The 20045-nt window shown below is 43.9% G+C and overlaps 1 protein-coding gene across 1 annotated transcript in view; it reads left to right on the plus strand.

Annotated features, from left to right (window-relative positions):
* The first annotated feature begins 9544 nt into the window (after window positions 1-9544).
* LOC112107182 overlaps window positions 9545-20045 on the plus strand; it is a 44688-nt gene continuing 34187 nt past the window's right edge. The window contains 4 exon segments of the mRNA XM_029912825.1: window positions 9545-9584; window positions 14833-14936; window positions 16245-16359; window positions 19092-19266. Coding sequence (XP_029768685.1) covers window positions 14852-14936; window positions 16245-16359; window positions 19092-19266 — 375 coding nt within the window. The 5' untranslated portion in view covers window positions 9545-9584; window positions 14833-14851.

The following is a 20045-nucleotide window of genomic DNA, read 5'->3' on the forward strand; positions in this document are numbered from 1 at the left end:
AGCGACGGCACCGGAACTTCCGGGAGCACATCCTTCCGGTCAGGCGGGGGAGGGAGGACGAGGGGACGAGTCGGGAGGGCCTCAGGGGACCCCTGTGGCCCCGCCCCTTTGTTTTGCTAGGGGCGGCGGGGGGCCGGCGGGCAGGCGTAGGCTCGGGAAGAACACACCGTGGTACCGCCCACTCGGAAGGACAACGCTGATTGGTGGATCGGCTCGTTAGTAACGCCCACTCAGGAGCGCGACGTGCGAGGCTGGGAGGGGCGTGGTCACAAGCTCGGTGGGCGGGGCGCTTGGAACCAGTTGGCCACGCCCACTCGCCCGTAGAATGAAAGCCGCGGGAACCCGGGGAGCTTCCCCTCGAGCCCTCTCACTGCCTGGCTCTGGCCGCCTGACCCGAACCCAGGGCAGCAGCGGGACAGGGCTTAGCCTGTGGCTCAAGGGGCTGCCTTAGGCAGTGGCCCCAGTGGCAGGGGCTGGGCTCAGAAGCTGCAGGGCAGTTTGAGGCTCAGCACATCATGTTTGCTGGGGCCCCAGCGTAGCTAACACCCCTGGGGGAGTCCCAAAGGAACCTGTGCACGGTGCTGTACACCACAGTATGGTGATGCCACATTGTCAGGCACACAGGTGTAGAAGCCAGACAGGGACCTCACCCTGCCCACAGCATCAGGGAAGCCATGGCCTCAATAGGCACAGAGGCATCACAATCCTCTCACTCTAGAATTGGGGAGGCACACTGGCCAGCCACTTGGGAAGCCCACATGGATGCTGCCCCTGCCGTACCTGCTCTGGGCATAAATAGAGGCCTTTAGCCTTCGGGGCTGGCAAGCCAGTAAAGCTGTCATGAGCAATAAATTCCTGCACACAGTGAAACGTTCTTGCTCACACACAAAATGTCCACATACACAAGACAACTGAAATGCCCTCAGTGACATGCACACAACTGAAATGTTCTCGGTCTCTCTCTCACTCACACACATACACACACCTGAAATGCCCCCAGTGACAATGGATATCTTCATTTCTTCAGTGTTTATAGACGTGCTCTTTGAGTTAGCTCATGTGATGTGCAGGCTTCCTGACCTCTCCCCTCATCTATGCAGATTCAGAAACTTGGGCAAATCTCTTCACAACAGCAAGAGGATTTGCCTAGTATCCCTAGGAACTGAATGGTTCCGCTTCAGAACTCTTCTTTGACCTTTTATATTACATAAGTAATTGGATATGTCAAAGGTCTGAAATGGCTTAAAAGAAAAAAAATAAAAGCTTGAATAGAAGTTCAATAATTTAATGGCATTTGCTCTTTTCAGATAAATTATTGATATTTTAATCCACAGGCTTTTGTTTTTTTCCAGGAGAGGCTGAAATACTGGGGATGCCAATTCCTGTCTGTAATAAATATGTTAAATTTACTGAGTCCATTTACTTCCAAGTTTTATTTTTGAGATGTGTGTTGGCAATTCTGTTTCCACAGACATCCATAACCATAAGCACATTCATTTAAGACCACAGAAGCAATCTTATAATCTATGATTGTTTTATAGTGTCCAAATGTGTGCTAAGTCCTTCACAGACGATATAAGAAAGCATGGTCCACCCAACAAAGAGTTTACAGTGATGCAACCTAAGAAGTCCAGGTAACAAACCAAAAGGGACAGGGTGAAGAAGGATGTGGGTTATAACAATACAGTTATGTGGGCACTTTGTGTATGTACTTGAAAAGATTTCATAATTTGAAAAATATGCAGCTGCAAGAGGGAAAATACTTAAATCAGGGAAGATAAATTCTTTTACCCCAATTATGCTTTGCAAATTAGCTATCCCAGAGAGAATCTGAGTGGCCACTAAGTAAACCTTTCTGCCCAATCCATGTCTTAGTATTATTTATTATTTGTATTATCATAGCGCATGGAAGCCCTAGTCATGGACCATAGCCCTATTGTGCTAGGTGCACAGAACAAAAAGACAATCCCTGCCCCCAAAAACTTACAATCTAAGCAAAAGACGAGAAAAGAGATGGATATAGACAGATCAACGGGAGGAGTACATGAAAACAATGAGACAATATTATTCAGCATGATAAGCAGTACTCTCAGCACACTAGCAGCCAACTTCTATTCAAACTTTTATTTTTTTCTTTTAAGCCCTTTCCCTCCTAGCAGGAACTTGAAGAACAATGTATATCATCCATGTCAGTGTTGCCAACTTTGCAATTTTATTATGAATCTCACAATAGTTGCTGGTTTACGTAAAAGCCACAGCTCCTGGAGACAAACGAATATTTGAGAATCTCAGCTTTCATTAACACCCCGCACCCCAAGTTTCTAGCCCTCACAGCTGTGGTGAAAAGCTCAAACATGTGACCCAAGTGTATCTTAAGGGCCTCAAAAAAGGGCCCACATGTATTCTTTGGTTTAAGCCTCATGATTTTTTGGCACCTGACCTATGATTTTTTATTGTTTAGGGTTGGCAATACTGCTCATTTAATCTTTCTGTCAAATACCTTGTTCAGGGCCAGGTTGTAGTTATTCTGTGGAGAAGATCGTTTACAATTTGTCCTGAGTTGTCCACCTCTGATTTACACTCCATCTGGCACTGGGAGGGCGTCAAATTTAATTTTACTCCCTCAAAACAACAATGACCAGTTTAACTGGCCTCTAGCCCAGGCTTTCTATTTTAGTCATTTGATGATAATACAGTACCATGCTACTTTATTTTTATAGTTTCTTTCATTCAAGCTGCATCTCAAAGCGTGTACAGAGTTAAAACAATTCAGTTACAAAGTTACATAGCAAGAGCAGGAGAAATGAAGAGGTACAGTCAAGGGAGAAAACATGTTGAAATTAGATTTGAAAAGAGGAGAGTTAGTGAGATGGAAAAATGCAGAAGAGCTGTTCCAGATAGCAGGAGCTGCAGAGGAAAGGCTCTTGCATCAACAGTGGTGAGTTTGTCCACAGGGGAAGAGAACAGTTTAGTGCTGAATGAGCAGAGGAGGATACAAAAAATACAAGGTCCATTAGGTAATGAACATTTTTAAAAATAAGGTAGTCAATTTTGAGCTGGAGAGGGAAATGAATGTGGAGTGTGTGACGGACCTGGAATTGGCTGTAATGATTTATCGATGTTACGTGTTGAGTGGGTTATTGTGATGTCTGCTGTATGCATATATAGAGTCAGTGCCATAGCAGGTTGGTCAGGAAACGCAGGTAGGAAGGAGGACAATAGCCCAGATAACAGCATCTCAATGAAGTCCCAGGATGATTGACTTTAATTTTGCTACTCCAACACCCCGCTGAGTCACCTGACTGGTTTAACCAGGCTCGGAAAACACAGGAGAAAAAAGGACTCATACTGGATTCCAAAGGAGTCCCTGAGGGCATGGAGGTGGGGGGGCGGTTGGTGGAAGCAGAGACTGTTGGGGAACTTGCTGACATCCAAACCCCAGAGATTAGAAGTCTGGGTTAAGATAGGCCTACCTACGATTATAGGTAAAATAGTCATGCAAGATATACTTTTAAAAATCCTTTTCTCCTGTTATTGGAGCTCACTGAAAGTTGAAATTTACATTCTGTAGGAAATTCTGCAGAAAGATCCAGTCCGCTTTTGAACCAAAAGTAGAATTTTCAGAATTTCTTGTGAAAGGGAAATCTGAAAAAAATCATTTAGAAATGTTAGAAACTTTCCATTTCAAAAGTTTTGAAACAAAATTGAGCCAGGGAGCCCAAGCTCTGAGGCTCCTGTCTCAGTCGTGGCTTCTGGGACTTCTAAGTTCCCAGCTCCCTGGCCACGTGGACTGATGAGGAGCTGGAAGCCTAGAAGCCCAGTGAGCCATGCCTGAGCCAGGAGCCTCAGAACTTGGGAGCTGGGGTTCCCCGGGCTTCCAGATTCTCTGTCACAGAAATGGGATCCCGGAAGCTCTGGCATCACAGGGATCCCTGACCTTGGGGCAGCCTGCACAGCGGAGTGCCTTGGAGCTGCACATCTGGACGCCCTTGTGAATTGGAGGGAAACCTATGGACACCTCCAGGTGTTTCGTCAGAAGTTAATCAAAACATTTTTGTTAGGGCTTTCAATTAATCGCAGTTAACTCACGTGATTAACTCAAAAAAATTAATCGCAATTAAAAAAATTAATCAAAATTAATCGCAGTTTTAGTCGCACTGTTAAACAATAGAATACCAATTGAAATTTATTAACTATTTTGGATGTTTTTCTACATTTTCATATATATTGTATTCTGTGCTGTAACTGAAATAAAAAAGTGTACAAAAACAAAACAAAGTAAAACTTCAGAGCCTACAAGTCCACTCAGTCCTCCTCCTTGCTCAGCCAATCGCTAAAACAAACAAGTTTGTTTACATTTACAGGAGATAATGCTGCCCTCTTCTTAGAATCATAGAAGATTAGGGTTGGAAGAGACCTCAGGAGGTCATCTAGTCCACCCCCCTGCTCAAAGCAGGACCAACCCCAACTAAATCATCCCAGCCAGGGCTTTGTCAAGTGGGCTCTTTAAAACCTCTAAGGATGGAGATTCCACCACCTCCCTAGGTAACCCAGTCCAGTGCTTCACCACCCTCCTAGTGAAATAGTTTTTCCTAATATCCAACCTAGACCTCCCCCACTGCAACTTGAGACCATTGCTCCTTGTTCTGTCATCTGCCACCACTGAGAACAGCATAGCTCCATCCTCTTTGGAACCCCCTGTAACGAGGCGGCCTTTCGTGGGACACTACTGAGAGTATCAATTCAGGATAAATTGCTTAGAGCAGGGCAGTTACAGCCCAAAGCTGGAGTTCCTTTACTATGAAGGCACGCCAAACCAGCCAAACAGAGAGGACTTCGGTTTTACCCCACTGGCTAACCAGAAGTCATACAAGCAATTCCCTCAGATACTCCTGTTCCCTTTATCACCACCAGCATTGCTCCTTATGGGGATGAATGGTTATGAAAACCAATACCCAAGTAAAAGAAAAAAAAAGGATCTCCCGATCCCAAGGGACCAAGCCCCAAACCCAGGTCAATATACAAGTCAGATCTTACCCATAAATCATGCTTATGCCAATCCTTTAAAATCTAAAGGTTTGTTCAAAAAAAGAAATATAGATGAGAGCTAAAATTGGTCAAAGTAATCAATTACATACAGCAATGGCAAAGTTCTCGGTTCAGGTTTGTAGCAGTGATGGAATAAACTGCAGGCTCAAATCAAGTCTCTGGAGTACATCCACAGCTTGGATGGGTCATTCAGTCCTTTGTTCAGAGCTTCAGTGTAGCAAAATTCCTCCAGAGGTAAGAAGCAGGACTGAAGACAAAATGGAGATGATGCAGCTGCCTTTTATAGTCCTTTTGCCATGTGGCTTGTGCTTCCTTTGTTCCAAGCACAAGCTACGCAGCACATGGCATGGAAAAACTTTAGAGTTCTGTCCATAGGCATGTCCCTGCATGCCTTGCTGAGTCACAAGGTGAATCTGCCTTCTCTCAATGGGTCAGTTGTATAGCTGATGGTCCTTAATGGGCCATCAAGCAGGCTAGGCAGTGCTGATGCCAAATTGTCTGGGGTGTCACCCAGAAGCATAGCACAAGTTTGAAATACAGACAATATAGAGCCAATACTTATAACTTTAAATACAAAAATGATACATGCATAGAGATAGCATAATCATAACCAGCAAATCATAACCTTTTCATAGACACCTTACTTGACCTCTTTTGTACAAGATTTGGTGCAACTATATGACTTTGGTTGCAACAATGATCTATACTGTCACAGTTCATGTCAATAATGTCACACGCCCCTTCAGGTAGTTGAAGGCTGCTATCAAATCTCCCCTCACTCGTCTCTTCTGGAGATTAAGTAAGCCCAGTTCCCTCAGCCTCTCCTCATAAGTCATGTGCCCCAGCCCCCTAATCATTTTCGTTGCCCTCCGCTGGACTCTCCAATTTGTCCACATCCTTTCTGTAGTGGGGGCCCAAAACTGGACATAATATTCCAGATGTGGCCTCACCAGTGCCAAATAGAGGGGAATAATCACTTCCCTCGATCTGCTGGCAACACTCCTACTTTTGTAGTCAGCCTTGCAAGGTATTCACATGCCAGATATGCTAAACATTTGTTTGCCCCTTTGTGCTTTGGCCACCATTCCAGAGGTCATGCTTCCATGCTGATGACGCTCGTTAAAAAAATGTGTGTTAATTAAATTTGTGACTGAACTCCTTGGGGGAGAATTGTATGTCCCCTGCTCTGTTTTATCCGCATTCTGCATATATTTCATGTTATAGCAGTCTCGGATGATGACCCAGCACATGTGGTTCATTTTAGGAACACTTTCACTGCAGATTTGACAGAATACAAAGAAGGTACCAATGTGAGATTTCTAAAGATAGATTTTGGAAGGCACTTGAGTGCTGTAGCTGAGAGGGACGAGGTGTGGAGTTTGCTTTCAGAAGTCTTAAAAGAGTAACACTCCAATGCAGAAACTACAGAAACAGCAAAACCACCAAAAAAGAAAATCAACCTTCTGCTGGTGGCATCTGACTCAGATAATGAAAATGAACATGCGTCGGTGCACACTGCTTTGGATGTGATATATATCTACCAATGTGATATACGCCATCATGTGCCAGCAATGCCCCTCTGCCATGTACATTGGCCAAACCGGACAGTCTCTACGCAAAAGAATTAATGGACACAAATCTGACATCAGGAATCATAACATTCAAAAACCAGTGGGAGAACACTTTAACCTGTCTGGTCACTCAATGACAGACCTGTGGGTGGCAATTTTGCAACAGAAAAGCTTCAAAAACAGACTCCAATGAGAAACTGCTGAGCTTGAATTGATATGCAAACTAGATACAATCAACTTAGGCTTGAATAGAGACTGGGAATGGCTGAGCCATTACAAACATTGAATCTATCTCCCCATGTAAGTATTCTCACACTTCTTATCAAACTGTCTGTACTCTGAAACCTGTACTGGGCTATCTTGATTATCACTTCAAAAGTTTTTTTCTCTTACTTAATTGGCCTCTCAGAGTTGATAAGACAACTCCCACCTTTTCATGCTCTCTGTATGTGTATATATATCTCCTCAATATATGTTCCATTCTATGCATCCGAAGAAGTGGGCTGTAGCCCACGAAAGCTTATGCTCAAATAAATTTGTTAGTCTCTAAGGTGCCACAAGTACTCTTGTTCTTTTTGCTTTGGATTGTTATCAAGCAGAACCTGTCATCAGCATGGATGCATGTCCCCTGGAATGGTGGTTGAAGCATGAAGGGACATATGAATCTTTAGCACATCTGGCACATAAATATCTTGCAATGCCAGCTACGACAGTGCCATGAGAATGCCTGTTCTCACTTTCAAGTGACATTGTAAGCAAGAAGTGGGCAGCATTATATCCTAAAATGTAAACAAACTTGTTTGTCTGAGCGATTGGCTGAACAAGAAGTAGGACTGAGTGGACTTTCAGGCTCTAAAATTTTACATTGTTTTATTTCTGAATGCAGTTTATTTTGTACATAATTCTACATTTGTAAGTTCAACTTTCATGATAAAGAGATTGCACTACTGTAGTTGTATAGGTGAATTCCAAAATACTATTTTTTGTTGGTTTTTTTACAGTGCAAATACTTGTAATAGGGTGACCAGATGTCCCGATTTTATAGGGACAGCCCCGATATTTGGGGCTTTTTCTTATAAAGGCTCCTATTACCCACCACGCCCTATCCCGATTTTTCACACTTGCTATCTGGTCAGCCTAATTTGTAATCAAAAATAAATATTAAGTGAGCACTGTATACTTTGTATTCTGTGTTGTAACTGAAATCAATATATTTGAAAATGTAGAAAACATCCAAAAATATTTAAATAAATGGTATTCTATTATTGTTTAAAAGTGCAATTAATCACGCAATTAATCACTATTAATTTTTTTAATCGCTGACAGCCCTAATTTCTGTGAAACATTTTGGTTTCAATGAATTGTCATTTTCCAACGAAAACGTCAGAAAATTCCCAACCAGTTCTAGCTACAAACTCCTTTTCCCTAGGGCTTTGGGAAACAACTTACTTCAGTTTAGAGTCTGATTTGCTGGCTCCCAACTGACGGTCAGTTTTCCTCTCTTTGACTGATTCCAGCTGTCACAGTCTTTTAGACTCCCCACCCTACTCCTGCCCCTATCTCTGGTCCTTCTGACATTACTCACTGTATTCCCCATTCCAGAAGCTTCTGTTCTCTCTAGAACATTGCTGCCAGTCTGCCTCTTATATGGGGGAGTATTCAGTATCAAAGTCATTTATTCTCTTTCACTGATTATGAAGCCTAACGGCTTTAAATTGAACTGAGGGAAGAACTGGTCTCAATGTATTGCTCACGAAAGCTCATATGTTCGTTATGGCAAACCTAAAATATGTACTCCAGATATCTGAGGTGTAAGGTTACAAGAAGTGTAAGATTACCAGCACATGACCAGGGTAGTATAGTGACACCTGTGCTCTACATGGCTAAGTTGCAGAGCTGAGCTGCAGTCCTGACACCCACAGAGAGAATGGTTTTCATTTGGTTTGGGGAGAAAAATAACAGAAGAAAACATACACCGAAGGCTGCATTTTCTTCGGAACTGTTACACTTGGATTTCCTGATATGGTGAACTGCATGCTGAGGTCATATTGAATGAGAATGGCCTTGGCTAAAGTGTCAATTCACTAAAACAGGGGTCAACAACTGGTTATGCAGCTTGATTACCAAATTGATTTGTATGGTTAGAGAGGTTGAAGTGTTCTCCCACTGGTTTTTGAATGTTATGATTCCTGATGTCAGATTTGTGTCCATTTATTCTTTTGCGTAGAGACTGTCCGGTTTGGCCAATGTACATGGCAGAGGGGCATTGCTGGCACATGATGGCGTATATCACATTGGTAGATGTGCAGGTGAACCAGCCCCCAGTGGCCTTTGTGAAATGAGCTTGTGGTCTCCGTAAATGTGCCAGGGGACAGGTATCCACGTCAGAAAAAGCATAACCAAACCTGGCACTAACTCCAGCAGCATTCCTTGTGGAGCATCCAAGGACTGAATGGGCATTTAAAGTGAACTACCTGCTCTCCTCCAAAGGTGGGTTTAACACCTCCCATGTTGGTAGGGTTGTAAAGGAAGCTCGTACTGCTACTTTCTGTACTGTCTGTGGATAAATAAGTAGAACTTAAATCTCCAGGGCTCTCTCTTTAGTGGCTTTCACCAGCACTAAGTTCATGTTTAAAACCTAGTACAAAGAACAAAGGAACATGAAAAGTGAAAAAAAAGTGATGTGAAAAGAGGGAAGAATATTTGGCACTGAGTTAGGAAAAGAAATCCCCATCCAGTTGTGAAATCCTCTCCTATCCCCTACACAGGGACCAGTTCCAGAGCCCCAGCTGCTTAGGCTGTTAATGATAGATAGACTATCTCAGCATGGAGCGTGTGGCTGGAATGCGAAACAGCTCAAGCCAATTCTGCAGCAAGCCCCACTAGTCCCACCTCCCTGCAGAGCTGCTTGAGTGACAATTCAGTGCAGACAACAGCCCATGTATGTCAGACAGAAACCCAGAGGTAAGAGACTGACAATATATCAGTCCACCACTTAATGAAATCAAATGCTGATGGTGTGTAACAAAGGGCTGCTGGCTGGGAGGGTTTGGGGGAGGGTTACTTGAGGAAAAGCTAGTTTAAACTAGAACTGTGTGAAACTTTTGTAATGAAACTTCATATCTTTTGTTATAAACCAAAATGTCAAGCAGGGTTTGCTAAAATGTCTGCCAAGTTCAAAAATCTCTCAGCAAACCTAGTCTGAATATTGGCTGAATAGTTTCTAGTAAACCTGAGGTAATGTAGGGTTTTGGGTGGAAACAAGTTGGTTTTGATCCACAAATAGGTGCACCTTGGCAATTTCAGCTGATGTTTCACATTCGGTTTGCGGGCTTGTTTAAAACTGGAAAGTCAGCACAAAACTCGATACCCAACTATCTTCAAAGGAGTTACACGAGGGCTGAATTTGGCCTGTGGGTGGCAGGCTCACACAACTCAAAACTAGAAAGTTTGTGCGAACCCTTGGGGATCCCAAACTGTTGGAGTTTTGCAGAGATCTAATAAAGAGCACATATATAGAAGGGGAATTTTGCTCCCTATGGATCATATCTGATTCCACACATTTAATGAAATGGGGGGTTTGTTTTAGTAAGTACAGATTAAAAAAGGAGTACGGACATCTGGGTTTGGCCCACTGTTTAGGTCAGGAGTGTCTCATCTCTCTTGGCAACTGCTATTTGGTGGCTTGAGAGAGGATGTCTATAAGAACTATACCCCGTCTTTGTATCAAACAGACCAGACCCATCCCTCCCTTACAGGTGGATTTCTAAGATTCTAGCAAAAATCACCTACTGAGTGTGTATATATTAATTATTACTATTATAGTAGTGCCTAGAGGTCCCAACCGAGAACAGGGCCCCACTGTGCTAGGCACTGCATGAACCCATAGTAAAAAGACACTTCCTGTCCTGAAGAATTTTCAGTCTAACTGGACAAGACAGACAAAGGAAGTATTATCCCATTTCACAGCTGGAAAACTGAGACCCAGAGGGTTAAGAGACTTGCCCTGGCTCACACAGGAAGTCTGTGAAGGAGCCAAGAATTGCTCCTGACTCCCAGTCCATTGCCTTCACCACAAGCCCATCTCTTTCTATGGAGCTAGCTTTCTATTTAGATATATAATTTTTTTAGAATGAAGGAATAGTTTCACAGACATTAACAGAAGTTGTTCAGAGAAAATAATAGCTTCTGGAGAAGGACTGAAGGAACTATTGCTAGAGTTGAACTGAAACTCCCCATTTCCAGCCCTTTGTACCTTTTTACGTAGTGATTACATAAAGTAAGAGATTAGTCAGCCCTCTTGTTTCTGGGGAAGCTAGTCTGTCTCTCCGTATTTACTATCTGCCATCTGGCTTTCTCTTTGTCTGCAGGTTTCTTTCTTTACACATTTTACCATACTGCTTACCACTTTGTCTAAAGCACCCAAAAGCCCAGTGCATCTATACATAGGATTTTTCCGTCTGTTAGCCCATCCTCTACAACACATAGATTCATAGATTCATAGATTCTAGGACTGGAAGGGACCTCGAGAGGTCATCGAGTCCAGTCCCCTGCCCTCATGGCAGGACCAAATACTGTCTAGACCATCCCTGATAGACATTTATCTAACCTACTCTTAAATATCTCCAGAGATGGAGATTCCACAACCTCCCTAGGCAATTTATTCCAGTGTTTAACCACCCAGTTAGGAACTTTTTCCTAATGTCCAACCTAGACCTCCCTTGCTGCAGTTTAAACCCATTGCTTCTTGTTCTATCCTTAGAGGCTAAGGTGAACAAGTTTTCTCCCTCCTCCTTATGACACCCTTTTAAATACCTGAAAACTGCTATCATGTCCCCTCTCAGTCTTCTCTTTTCCAAACTAAACAAACCCAATTCTTTCAGCCTTCCTTCATAGGTCATGTTCTCAAGACCTTTAATCATTCTTGTTGCTCTTCTCTGGACCCTTTCCAATTTCTCCACATCTTTTTTGAAATGCGGTGCCCAGAACTGGACACAATACTCCAGCTGAGGCCTAACTAGAGCAGAGTAGAGCGGAAGAATGACTTCTCGTGTCTTGCTCACAACACACCTGTTAATACATCCCAGAATCATGTTTGCTTTTTTTGCAACAGCATCACACTGTTGACTCATATTTAGCTTGTGGTCCACTATAACCCCTAGATCCCTTTCTGCCGTACTCCTTCCTAGACAGTCTCTTCCCATTCTGTATGTGTGAAACTGATTTTTTCTTCCTAAGTGGAGCACTTTGCATTTGTGTTTGTTAAACTTCATCCTGTTTAACTCAGACCATTTCTCCAATTTGTCCAGATCATTTTGAATTATGACCCTGTCCTCCAAAGCAGTTGCAATCCCTCCCAGTTTGGTATCATCCGCAAACTTAATAAGCGTACTTTCTATGCCAATATCTAAGTCGTTGATGAAGATATTGAACAGAGCCGGTCCCAAAACAGACCCCTGCGGAACCCCACTCGTTATGCCTTTCCAGCAGGATTGGGAACCATTAATAACAACTCTCTGAGTACGGTTATCCAGCCAGTTATGCACCCACCTTATAGTAGCCCCATCTAAATTGTATTTGCCTAGTTTATCGATAAGAATATCATGCGAGACCGTATCAAATGCCTTACTAAAGTCTAGGTATACCACATCCACTGCTTCACCCTTATCCACAAGGCTCGTTATCCTATCAAAGAAAGCTATCATATTGGTTTGACATGATTTGTTCTTTACAAATCCATGCTGGCTGTTCCCTATCACCTTACCACCTTCCAAGTGTTTGCAGATGATTTCCTTAATTACTTGCTCCATTATCTTCCCTGGCACAGAAGTTAAACTAACTGGTCTGTAGTTTCCTGGGTTGTTTTTATTTCCCTTTTTATAGATGGGCACTATATTTGCCCTTTTCCAGTCTTCTGGAATCTCTCCCGTCTCCCATGATTTTCCAAAGATAATAGCTAGAGGCTCAGATACCTCCTCTATTAGCTTCTTGAGTATTCTAGGATGCATTTCATCAGGCCCTGGTGACTTGCAGGCATCTAACTTTTCTAAGTGATTTTTAACTTGTTCTTTTTTTATTTTATCTGCTAAACCTATCCCCTTGCCATTAGCATTCACTATGTTAGGCATTCCTTCAGACTTCTCGGTGAAGACCAAAACAAAGAAGTCATTAAGCATCTCTGCCATTTCCAAGTTTCCTGTTACTGTTTCTCCCTCTTCACTAAGCAGTGGGCCTACCCTGTCTTTGGTCTTCCTCTTGCTTCTAATGTATTGATAAAAAGTCTTCTTGTTTCCCTTTATTCCCGTAGCTAGTTTGAGCTCATTTTGTGCCTTTGCCTTTCTAATCTTGCCCCTGCATTCCTGTGTTGTTTGCCTATATTCATCCTTTGTAATCTGTCCTAGTTTCCATTTTTTATATGACTCCTTTTTATTTTTTAGATCATGCAAGATCTCGTGGTTAAGCCAAGGTGGTCTTTTGCCACATTTTCTATCTTTCCTAACAGTGGAATAGCTTGCTTTTGGGCCCTTAATAGTGTCCCTTTGAAAAACTGCCAACTCTCCTCAGTTGTTTTTCCCCTCAGTCTTGATTCCCATGGGACCTTACCTATCAGCTCTCTGAGCTTACCAAAATCTGCCTTCCTGAAATCCATTGTCTCTATTTTGCTGTTCTCCCTTCTACCCTTCCTTAGAATTGCAAACTCTATGACTTCATGATCACTTTCACCCAGGCTGGCTTCTACTTTCAAATTCTCAACGAGTTCCTCCCTATTTGTTAAAATCAAGTCTAGAACAGCTTCCCCCCTAGTAGCTTTTTCAACCTTCTGAAATAAAAAGTTGTCTGCAATGCAGTCCAAGAATTTGTTGGATAGTCTGTGCCCCGCTGTGTTATTTTCCCAACATATATCCGGATAGTTGAAGTCCCCCATCACCACCAAATCTTGGGCTTTGGATGATTTTGTTAGTTGCTTAAAAAAAGCCTCATCCACCTCTTCCACCTGGTTAGGTGGCCTGTAGTAGACTCCTAGCATGACATCTCCCTTGTTTTTTACCCCTTTTAGCCTAACCCAGAGACTCTCAACACTTCCATCTCCTATGTCCATCTCTACCTCAGTCCAAGTGTGTACATTTTTAATATATAAGGCAACACCTCCTCCCTTTTTCCCCTGTCTATCCTTCCTGAGCAAGCTGTACCCATCCACACCAACATTCCAATCATGTGTATTATCCCACCAAGTTTCAGTGATGCCAACAATGTCATAGTTGTATTTATTTATTAGCACTTCCAGTTCTTCCTGCTTAAAAAAAAAAAAAAAAAATAATGGAGATATCCCATCTCCTAGAACTGGAAGGGACCTTGAAAGGTCATCGAGTCCAGCCCCCTGCCTTCACTAGCAGGACCAAGTACTGATTTTGCCCCAGATCCCCAAGTGGCCCCCTCAAGGATTGAACTCACAACCCTGGGTTTAGCAGGCCAACGCTCAAATCTTATTACCCATACTTCTCGCATTTGTATATAGGCATCTAAGATACTGGTTTGATATTTCCTCCCAGTTTTGTCCTGACCCTCCTTTCTCTCTGCCAATATAGCCCACACTCCCTCTTGTTTCCGACCCATCTCCCAGGTCTCCATGTTCCCCACTTACCTGTGGGCTTTGCTCACCTGTCCCCGTCGAACCTAGTTTAAAGCCCTCCTCACTAGGTTAGCCAGTCTGTGTCCAAATAGGGTCTTTCCCCTCCTCGAAAGGTGAACGCCATCTCTGCCTAGCAGTCCTTCCTCGAATAGCATCCCGTGGTCTAGGAAGCCAAAGCCCTCCTGGCGACACCATCTTCGCAGCCAGGCATTCACCTCCATGATGCATCTGTCTCTGCCCGGGCCCCTATCTTTGACAGGAAGAATCGAAGAGAATACCACCTGCGCTCCAAACTCCTTCACCAGTACTCCCAGAGCCCTGTAGTCACTCTTGATCTGCTCAGTGTCACACTGCGCAGTATCATTTGTGCCCACATGGATGAGTAGCATGGGGTAGTAGTCAGAGGGCTGGATAATCCTCGACAATGCCTCTCTAACGTCTCGGATACATACAACTTGTTTTCTCAATCTGGAGATCACAGGGAGCCGGGTTGCAGTTCATGATTAACAAGCAGTTTGGGAAATAATAAGGTCACTGCCTTCTGTACTACTTTCATTTGACATGGTATTGCTCTCCTGACAGTGCCATCCCTGCACACAGCATGATTGGAAATCTGGCCTGTACTTTGGGAAGACAAAGAGCTGCTGTGGCTCCTAGGATCATCCAGATGAGAAGATTCCTGCATGGTGAGTAGTGTCCTCTGAAAAAGTCCCTGTGATTGGAACGCAACCGGGATCCTGAACTGGCAGTGTCTGGGAACAATGTAGAGGCAGCTCACTCAAGGTAGCCTGAGGCCTTTTAAAACTCATTTCACAGAGAGCTTCTGTTTTATGGCATTTATAGGAAAAAATATGGGGCAAGGGAACTTCAGTGCATGATACTGTAATGTCTTGGCTGTGGTGGTATTTTTAGCACTGACAGCTCCACTCTTTTAATGTGCACACCCTTCTCAAATCATGACAGACTTGCAAAGCCCAGTTCTCCTCTCACTTACACCAGTGTAAATTGGGATTAGCTCCATTGAAGTCCCTGGAGTTACACAGCTGTAAAATTGATGGGAGAGGATAATGAGGCCCATAATGTTCAATATGAAATTGATTGACAATTGACTTCACAGTTCAGATTTCAGGAGCGGCGTGACTGGGACCCTTCGATGCTAGTTCAATACAAAAAATAATAAAGAATAATCCTAGGATTAAAAGGATCCTAATCACTCTTCAAGCTCTACATTACTCCTAATAAAATTGTTTGTCTAAATTTGATGGCACCTTGGGCATAGATCTGATCTTGGGCTATCTGAATTCCTACCTACAGTGAGTGTTGTAGGTGCTGAGCTGATATAGAATGAATTCATAGCATTCTCTTCTCAAAATTTCCCCTAAAATTGGTCTCAAAATGATTAATTCTTTTCTGGTTTGTGGCACTAAGTAGTATATTTACTTGAAAAGTCTGAATAATTTTAGTAAACCATTTATCTTTAAAAAAATCCTGTAAATTCCATACTGAATTACCATATATGCAAAACAATTGTACATTTGCTCTTTTTACAATCTGATGCCACTGAAAATATGGAATAAAACTCTCTTTTCAGCCCTTTTTGATTCTGTTGGGTTTTTGGTGTATTCAAGAGAGGCATAGGGTTCAGGATTGCAAATGCTGGTGTGTTACCACCTTTCCCATCTTGTTCTGCAGGAAGAGAAAAACACTCTGATTGTGTGATGAAACTACGTTGTAAAGCATAAAAGGTTTTTTTCTTACCCAAATGATTTAATCATTTCAGCAGGTTTTGCTTCTTGCATGGCTTTGCAGGACACAGGACAGATTCACAAAAATTGGGATTGTCCCATAAAAATTAGGTTGTGTGCTCATCCTAGTCTGATCCTCCAACTCCCTATACAGCTATTCCCACACTGCCTAATGTAGATCAGTTTGATAAATCAAGAAGTCTATCGTCACCTTAAAATATATATTATTTTCCTATATTTTATTCCTAGGAACTCATTTCAGGGTTTCATCTTCTGTGGAGGAAGCTCTGGCTGATGGGAGACCGATCGTAGCCTTGGAGAGCACCATCATTACACATGGCATGCCCTATCCCCAGAATTTGAGGTTGTAGATTTGATGATTTGATGACCCTAGTGCAGCAAAATTGTATGGTTGTGTCTGATAATCTATGGGCCTGTTTCTGTATTTGTGGTTCACCCAAAGCTGCCACTAAAATTAGTGGGAACTGAGGGTGTGACAAGCATGCAGAATATGACCTTGGTTACAAAACAGCTGCATCTGGGCTTTGAAAGATAGCAGAACTACATGACAAACCCCAGATTTACACGTACTATACATATCCATCTGTAGCGGGGTCGGCAACGTTCGGCACGCGGCTCGCCAGGTAAGCACCCTGGTGGGCCGGGCCAGTTTTATTTACCTGCTGACGCGGCAGGTTCGGCCGATCGCGGCCCCCACTGGCTGTGGTTCGCTGTCCCGGGCCAATGGGGGCGGCGAGAAGCCATGGCCAGCACATCGCTCGCCCGCGCCGCTTCTCGCCGCCTCCATTGGCCCGGGACGGCGAACTGCGGCCAGTGGGGGCCGCGATTGGCTGAACCTGCAGCGTCAGCAAGTAAATAAAACTGGCCCGGCCCACCAGGGTGCTTACCCTGGTGAGCCGCATGCCGAACGTTGCCGACCCCTGATCTGTAGCATCAAATCCCTGGCTTTCTTCACAAAGTGGCAGCAAATGATGACATTGCCTTGTCTGGATAGAGATCTCAGGCATTTGTGGCTGGATGGCTTGTGGAGACCTTGCAAGTACTCATAAGTTTCTTTGGCTACATCTTTTATAATGTAAAAGTTACTGGAATACAATGATGACCTCTGCTTATCTGTACATTGACTGTAAATGCCACTACAATGTTCTCCTGGATTCTCTTGCTGGCCTATGCTAAGACAGCACTGTGCCAAGGAACCCCATCTCTGCAACCAACCCTTTACTTGTGGATACCCTCTATATAAGTATTCCTCTGAGTGACAGTACCAAAAATGTAAGCAATCTCCCATACTTTTGCTTAGCTACTGAGCCACGGCAGAGGAAGGTTACTGTACTGAATTTTCTATTTGTTTCTTATACAGCCATTATTTTTCTCTGGTGCTCAGGGGTGAAAGTAACTTAAAGGACTTACCGGTACACCTGAGTCCTGAGCGGGGGTGGGGCCTCAGCCGGAAGAGGCGGGGCCTTTCAAGATTTAAAGGCCCTGGGGCTCTGGCTGTGGCTGGGAGCCCCAGGGCCTTTAAATCACCCTGGAGCTACCAGCTGCAGAGGCGGCTGGGAGCCCCAGAGCTCAGGGGCAAATTAAAGGGCGCGGGGCTCTGGCCACCGCGGAGCTCCGGGCCCTTTAAATCACCGCGGAAGCCCTGCCACCGCTACCCTGGGGCGGCAGGGCTTCGGTGGGGATTTAAAAGGCCCGGTGCTCCTGCCACTGCGGGGAGCCCCGGGCCCTTTAAAGCGCCGCCCGAGCCCCACTGCCGGAGCGCCGGCGGTGATTTAAAGGGCCCGGGCTCCCCGCAGCGGCTGGAGCCCTGGGCCCTTTAAATCACCGCCAGGGAAGCCGGTCCAGTCCGGCACAGCGTACCGGCTCTTGCTGGTATGCCATACCGGACCGGCTTATTTTCACCTCTGCTGGTGCTGTTCCTTAGAGATCAGAATGCAGTGAGTTCTGTTTTAGTGAGAAGGCAGCTTGAGGCTGTCTAGGGCAGGTACAGAAGCCCCGGGGACAGAAGGACCTGCCAAACCTGCCAACAAGAAATGAAGTAGTCTCACAAATTAGTAAATAAAAAGCCTGCAAAGATGAAGAAGCCCCAACTTGCAGCCCTTCAGTATCCCACGCCTCTCACTGTCCATATCCAAAATCAGTATTATGAGAGGAGGAATTTGAGTGTCTAATGAAGACTTGGAATAGGCGGCTATCCAGTAAAGGTGTATGAGCTGTGACTCATTAGCCAGTTATGCAAAATGTTTTATAAAAAACAATCCCATCCTTCAAGAGGATCATTTACACTAAATACCCTCACTTTTCAGGGAGCTGGCAGCACTTGGCCTACAATCTTCATGTCTTACAAAACATGGCACGTGTGGAGGTACCTAATATAAGCACATACCAGATTATGTGTAATTGCTTCCTTAACATACCAAATCATTACCCTTCATTTCTCCATGATATTCACCTTCAGCTGTTTGGTGGAGAGAAAAGCTGGCAGGGTACAGTAAATCAAGTTAATGGAAACAAATCCCATCCACACCTGTTTGTTTTGTGATGTGGAAAGCCACTTTTAAACAAATAATCTATGGCACAATTTAGGAAGAGTTCTCAGTCTCTTCCACCCACACCTGCCCTGGTTTACCTTTTAGGATGAAGTCAGAACTGATAAGTGGCTCGGGACATACAGCACTTTTTTGCTCACTGGCCACAGAATAGACCTGGCTGCATATTAGGGAGGGAAGACTATAATTAAACACCTCCACCACAAATCATATCTCCTCTAATCTATGCAACACAGACAGGCAGGTCAGCCCTTCAGACACCTACTGGAAACTAAACATATAAAGGGCCCGATTTTCAGAGCTACTGAGCATTGGCAATGGGAGCTGTGGGAAGATCTGCACCTCTGGCAATGAGATCCAAAGACTTCTGCTAGTTGTAAGGTTCAGGAGAGGAACCAGATTCAGCAGAAGTTGAGGGAATGTTATAAAGTAGGAACTGGAACATGGTGGCAGAGAGAGCTGAAGATATTTCCCACCTCATCATTTTTCTGTTTTATTTTTTGTTGCTCTGTCTGTATTATTCCAGCATGGCCAGAGAGGTGGAAGAGATTGTAAGGACAAATGGGTCAGTACCTGCAACCGTGGGCATTTTAAATGGCAGGATCCACATCGGCCTCAATGATGAGGAACTTCAGTTTCTGGCAAAGAGCAAAAATGTAGTTAAGGTATCTCGGAGGGACCTTCCCTACGTTCTCAGCCAGGTACTGTATGTAGATCTTCATTGCCATCAAGTTTTCTTTATAGCAATGTTATGCTGCCCCAGCCTAAACCCAGGTGGGAAAAGTACTTCTCAGTGTCTTGGAGATGTCATATACAATTTTCTATGATTAAGATGACATGTTCACAAAACATGTTCCTAACTAGGTTCCACACTAGCAGAGCTAGGAAACCACAATTTGATAGCCATTTCCCCAAAGAAATCATTCTGTGTTGGCTCACAGCATGAAAAGTGAGGCTTGGCTTAGAGTATGCACACTATAGTGAAAAAGCACTGGTGTGTTGCAAATGATGGCCAATGCAACAACAATGATAGGCCATACACTTTAAACATCCACACAACTGTTAAAGTGATTTTAACTGCTCAGGAGAGTTGCCAATTTGAAAGCCCTGGTGCCTGAAATCTTCTGTTTATCAGCAAAGCACGCATGGCAAAAATGGCAGCAGTACAAGACTCCTCACCTAGACTTGCCAATGTGCCTTAATCCTGGTATAACGGGAACACTTCCAGGAATGAAGGGGAGTTCATTTTTTGCCCCCTCTGCTGGGATTGTTAACAAGGGTGCCAATTATTATGGTGGGGTTTTAGTTTTGTTTTTTTATGATGTGGATGACTGTCCACTAGGAATTAGACTGAGACCATCTGCTCATTTTGCATAGGCCAATGAACAGCAATAAGACAGCAATTACTTTAGGTTACATTGCTCTACAGCCAGAATGCTTCTGAAATAAATGTAGTCAAACTTTACTAATTCTGGGTCAC

This window comes from Terrapene carolina, unplaced genomic scaffold, assembly GCF_002925995.2.
Source record: "Terrapene carolina triunguis isolate 2854851 unplaced genomic scaffold, T_m_triunguis-2.0 Scaffold247, whole genome shotgun sequence".
In the NCBI taxonomy this organism is placed as follows: Eukaryota; Metazoa; Chordata; order Testudines; family Emydidae; genus Terrapene; species Terrapene triunguis.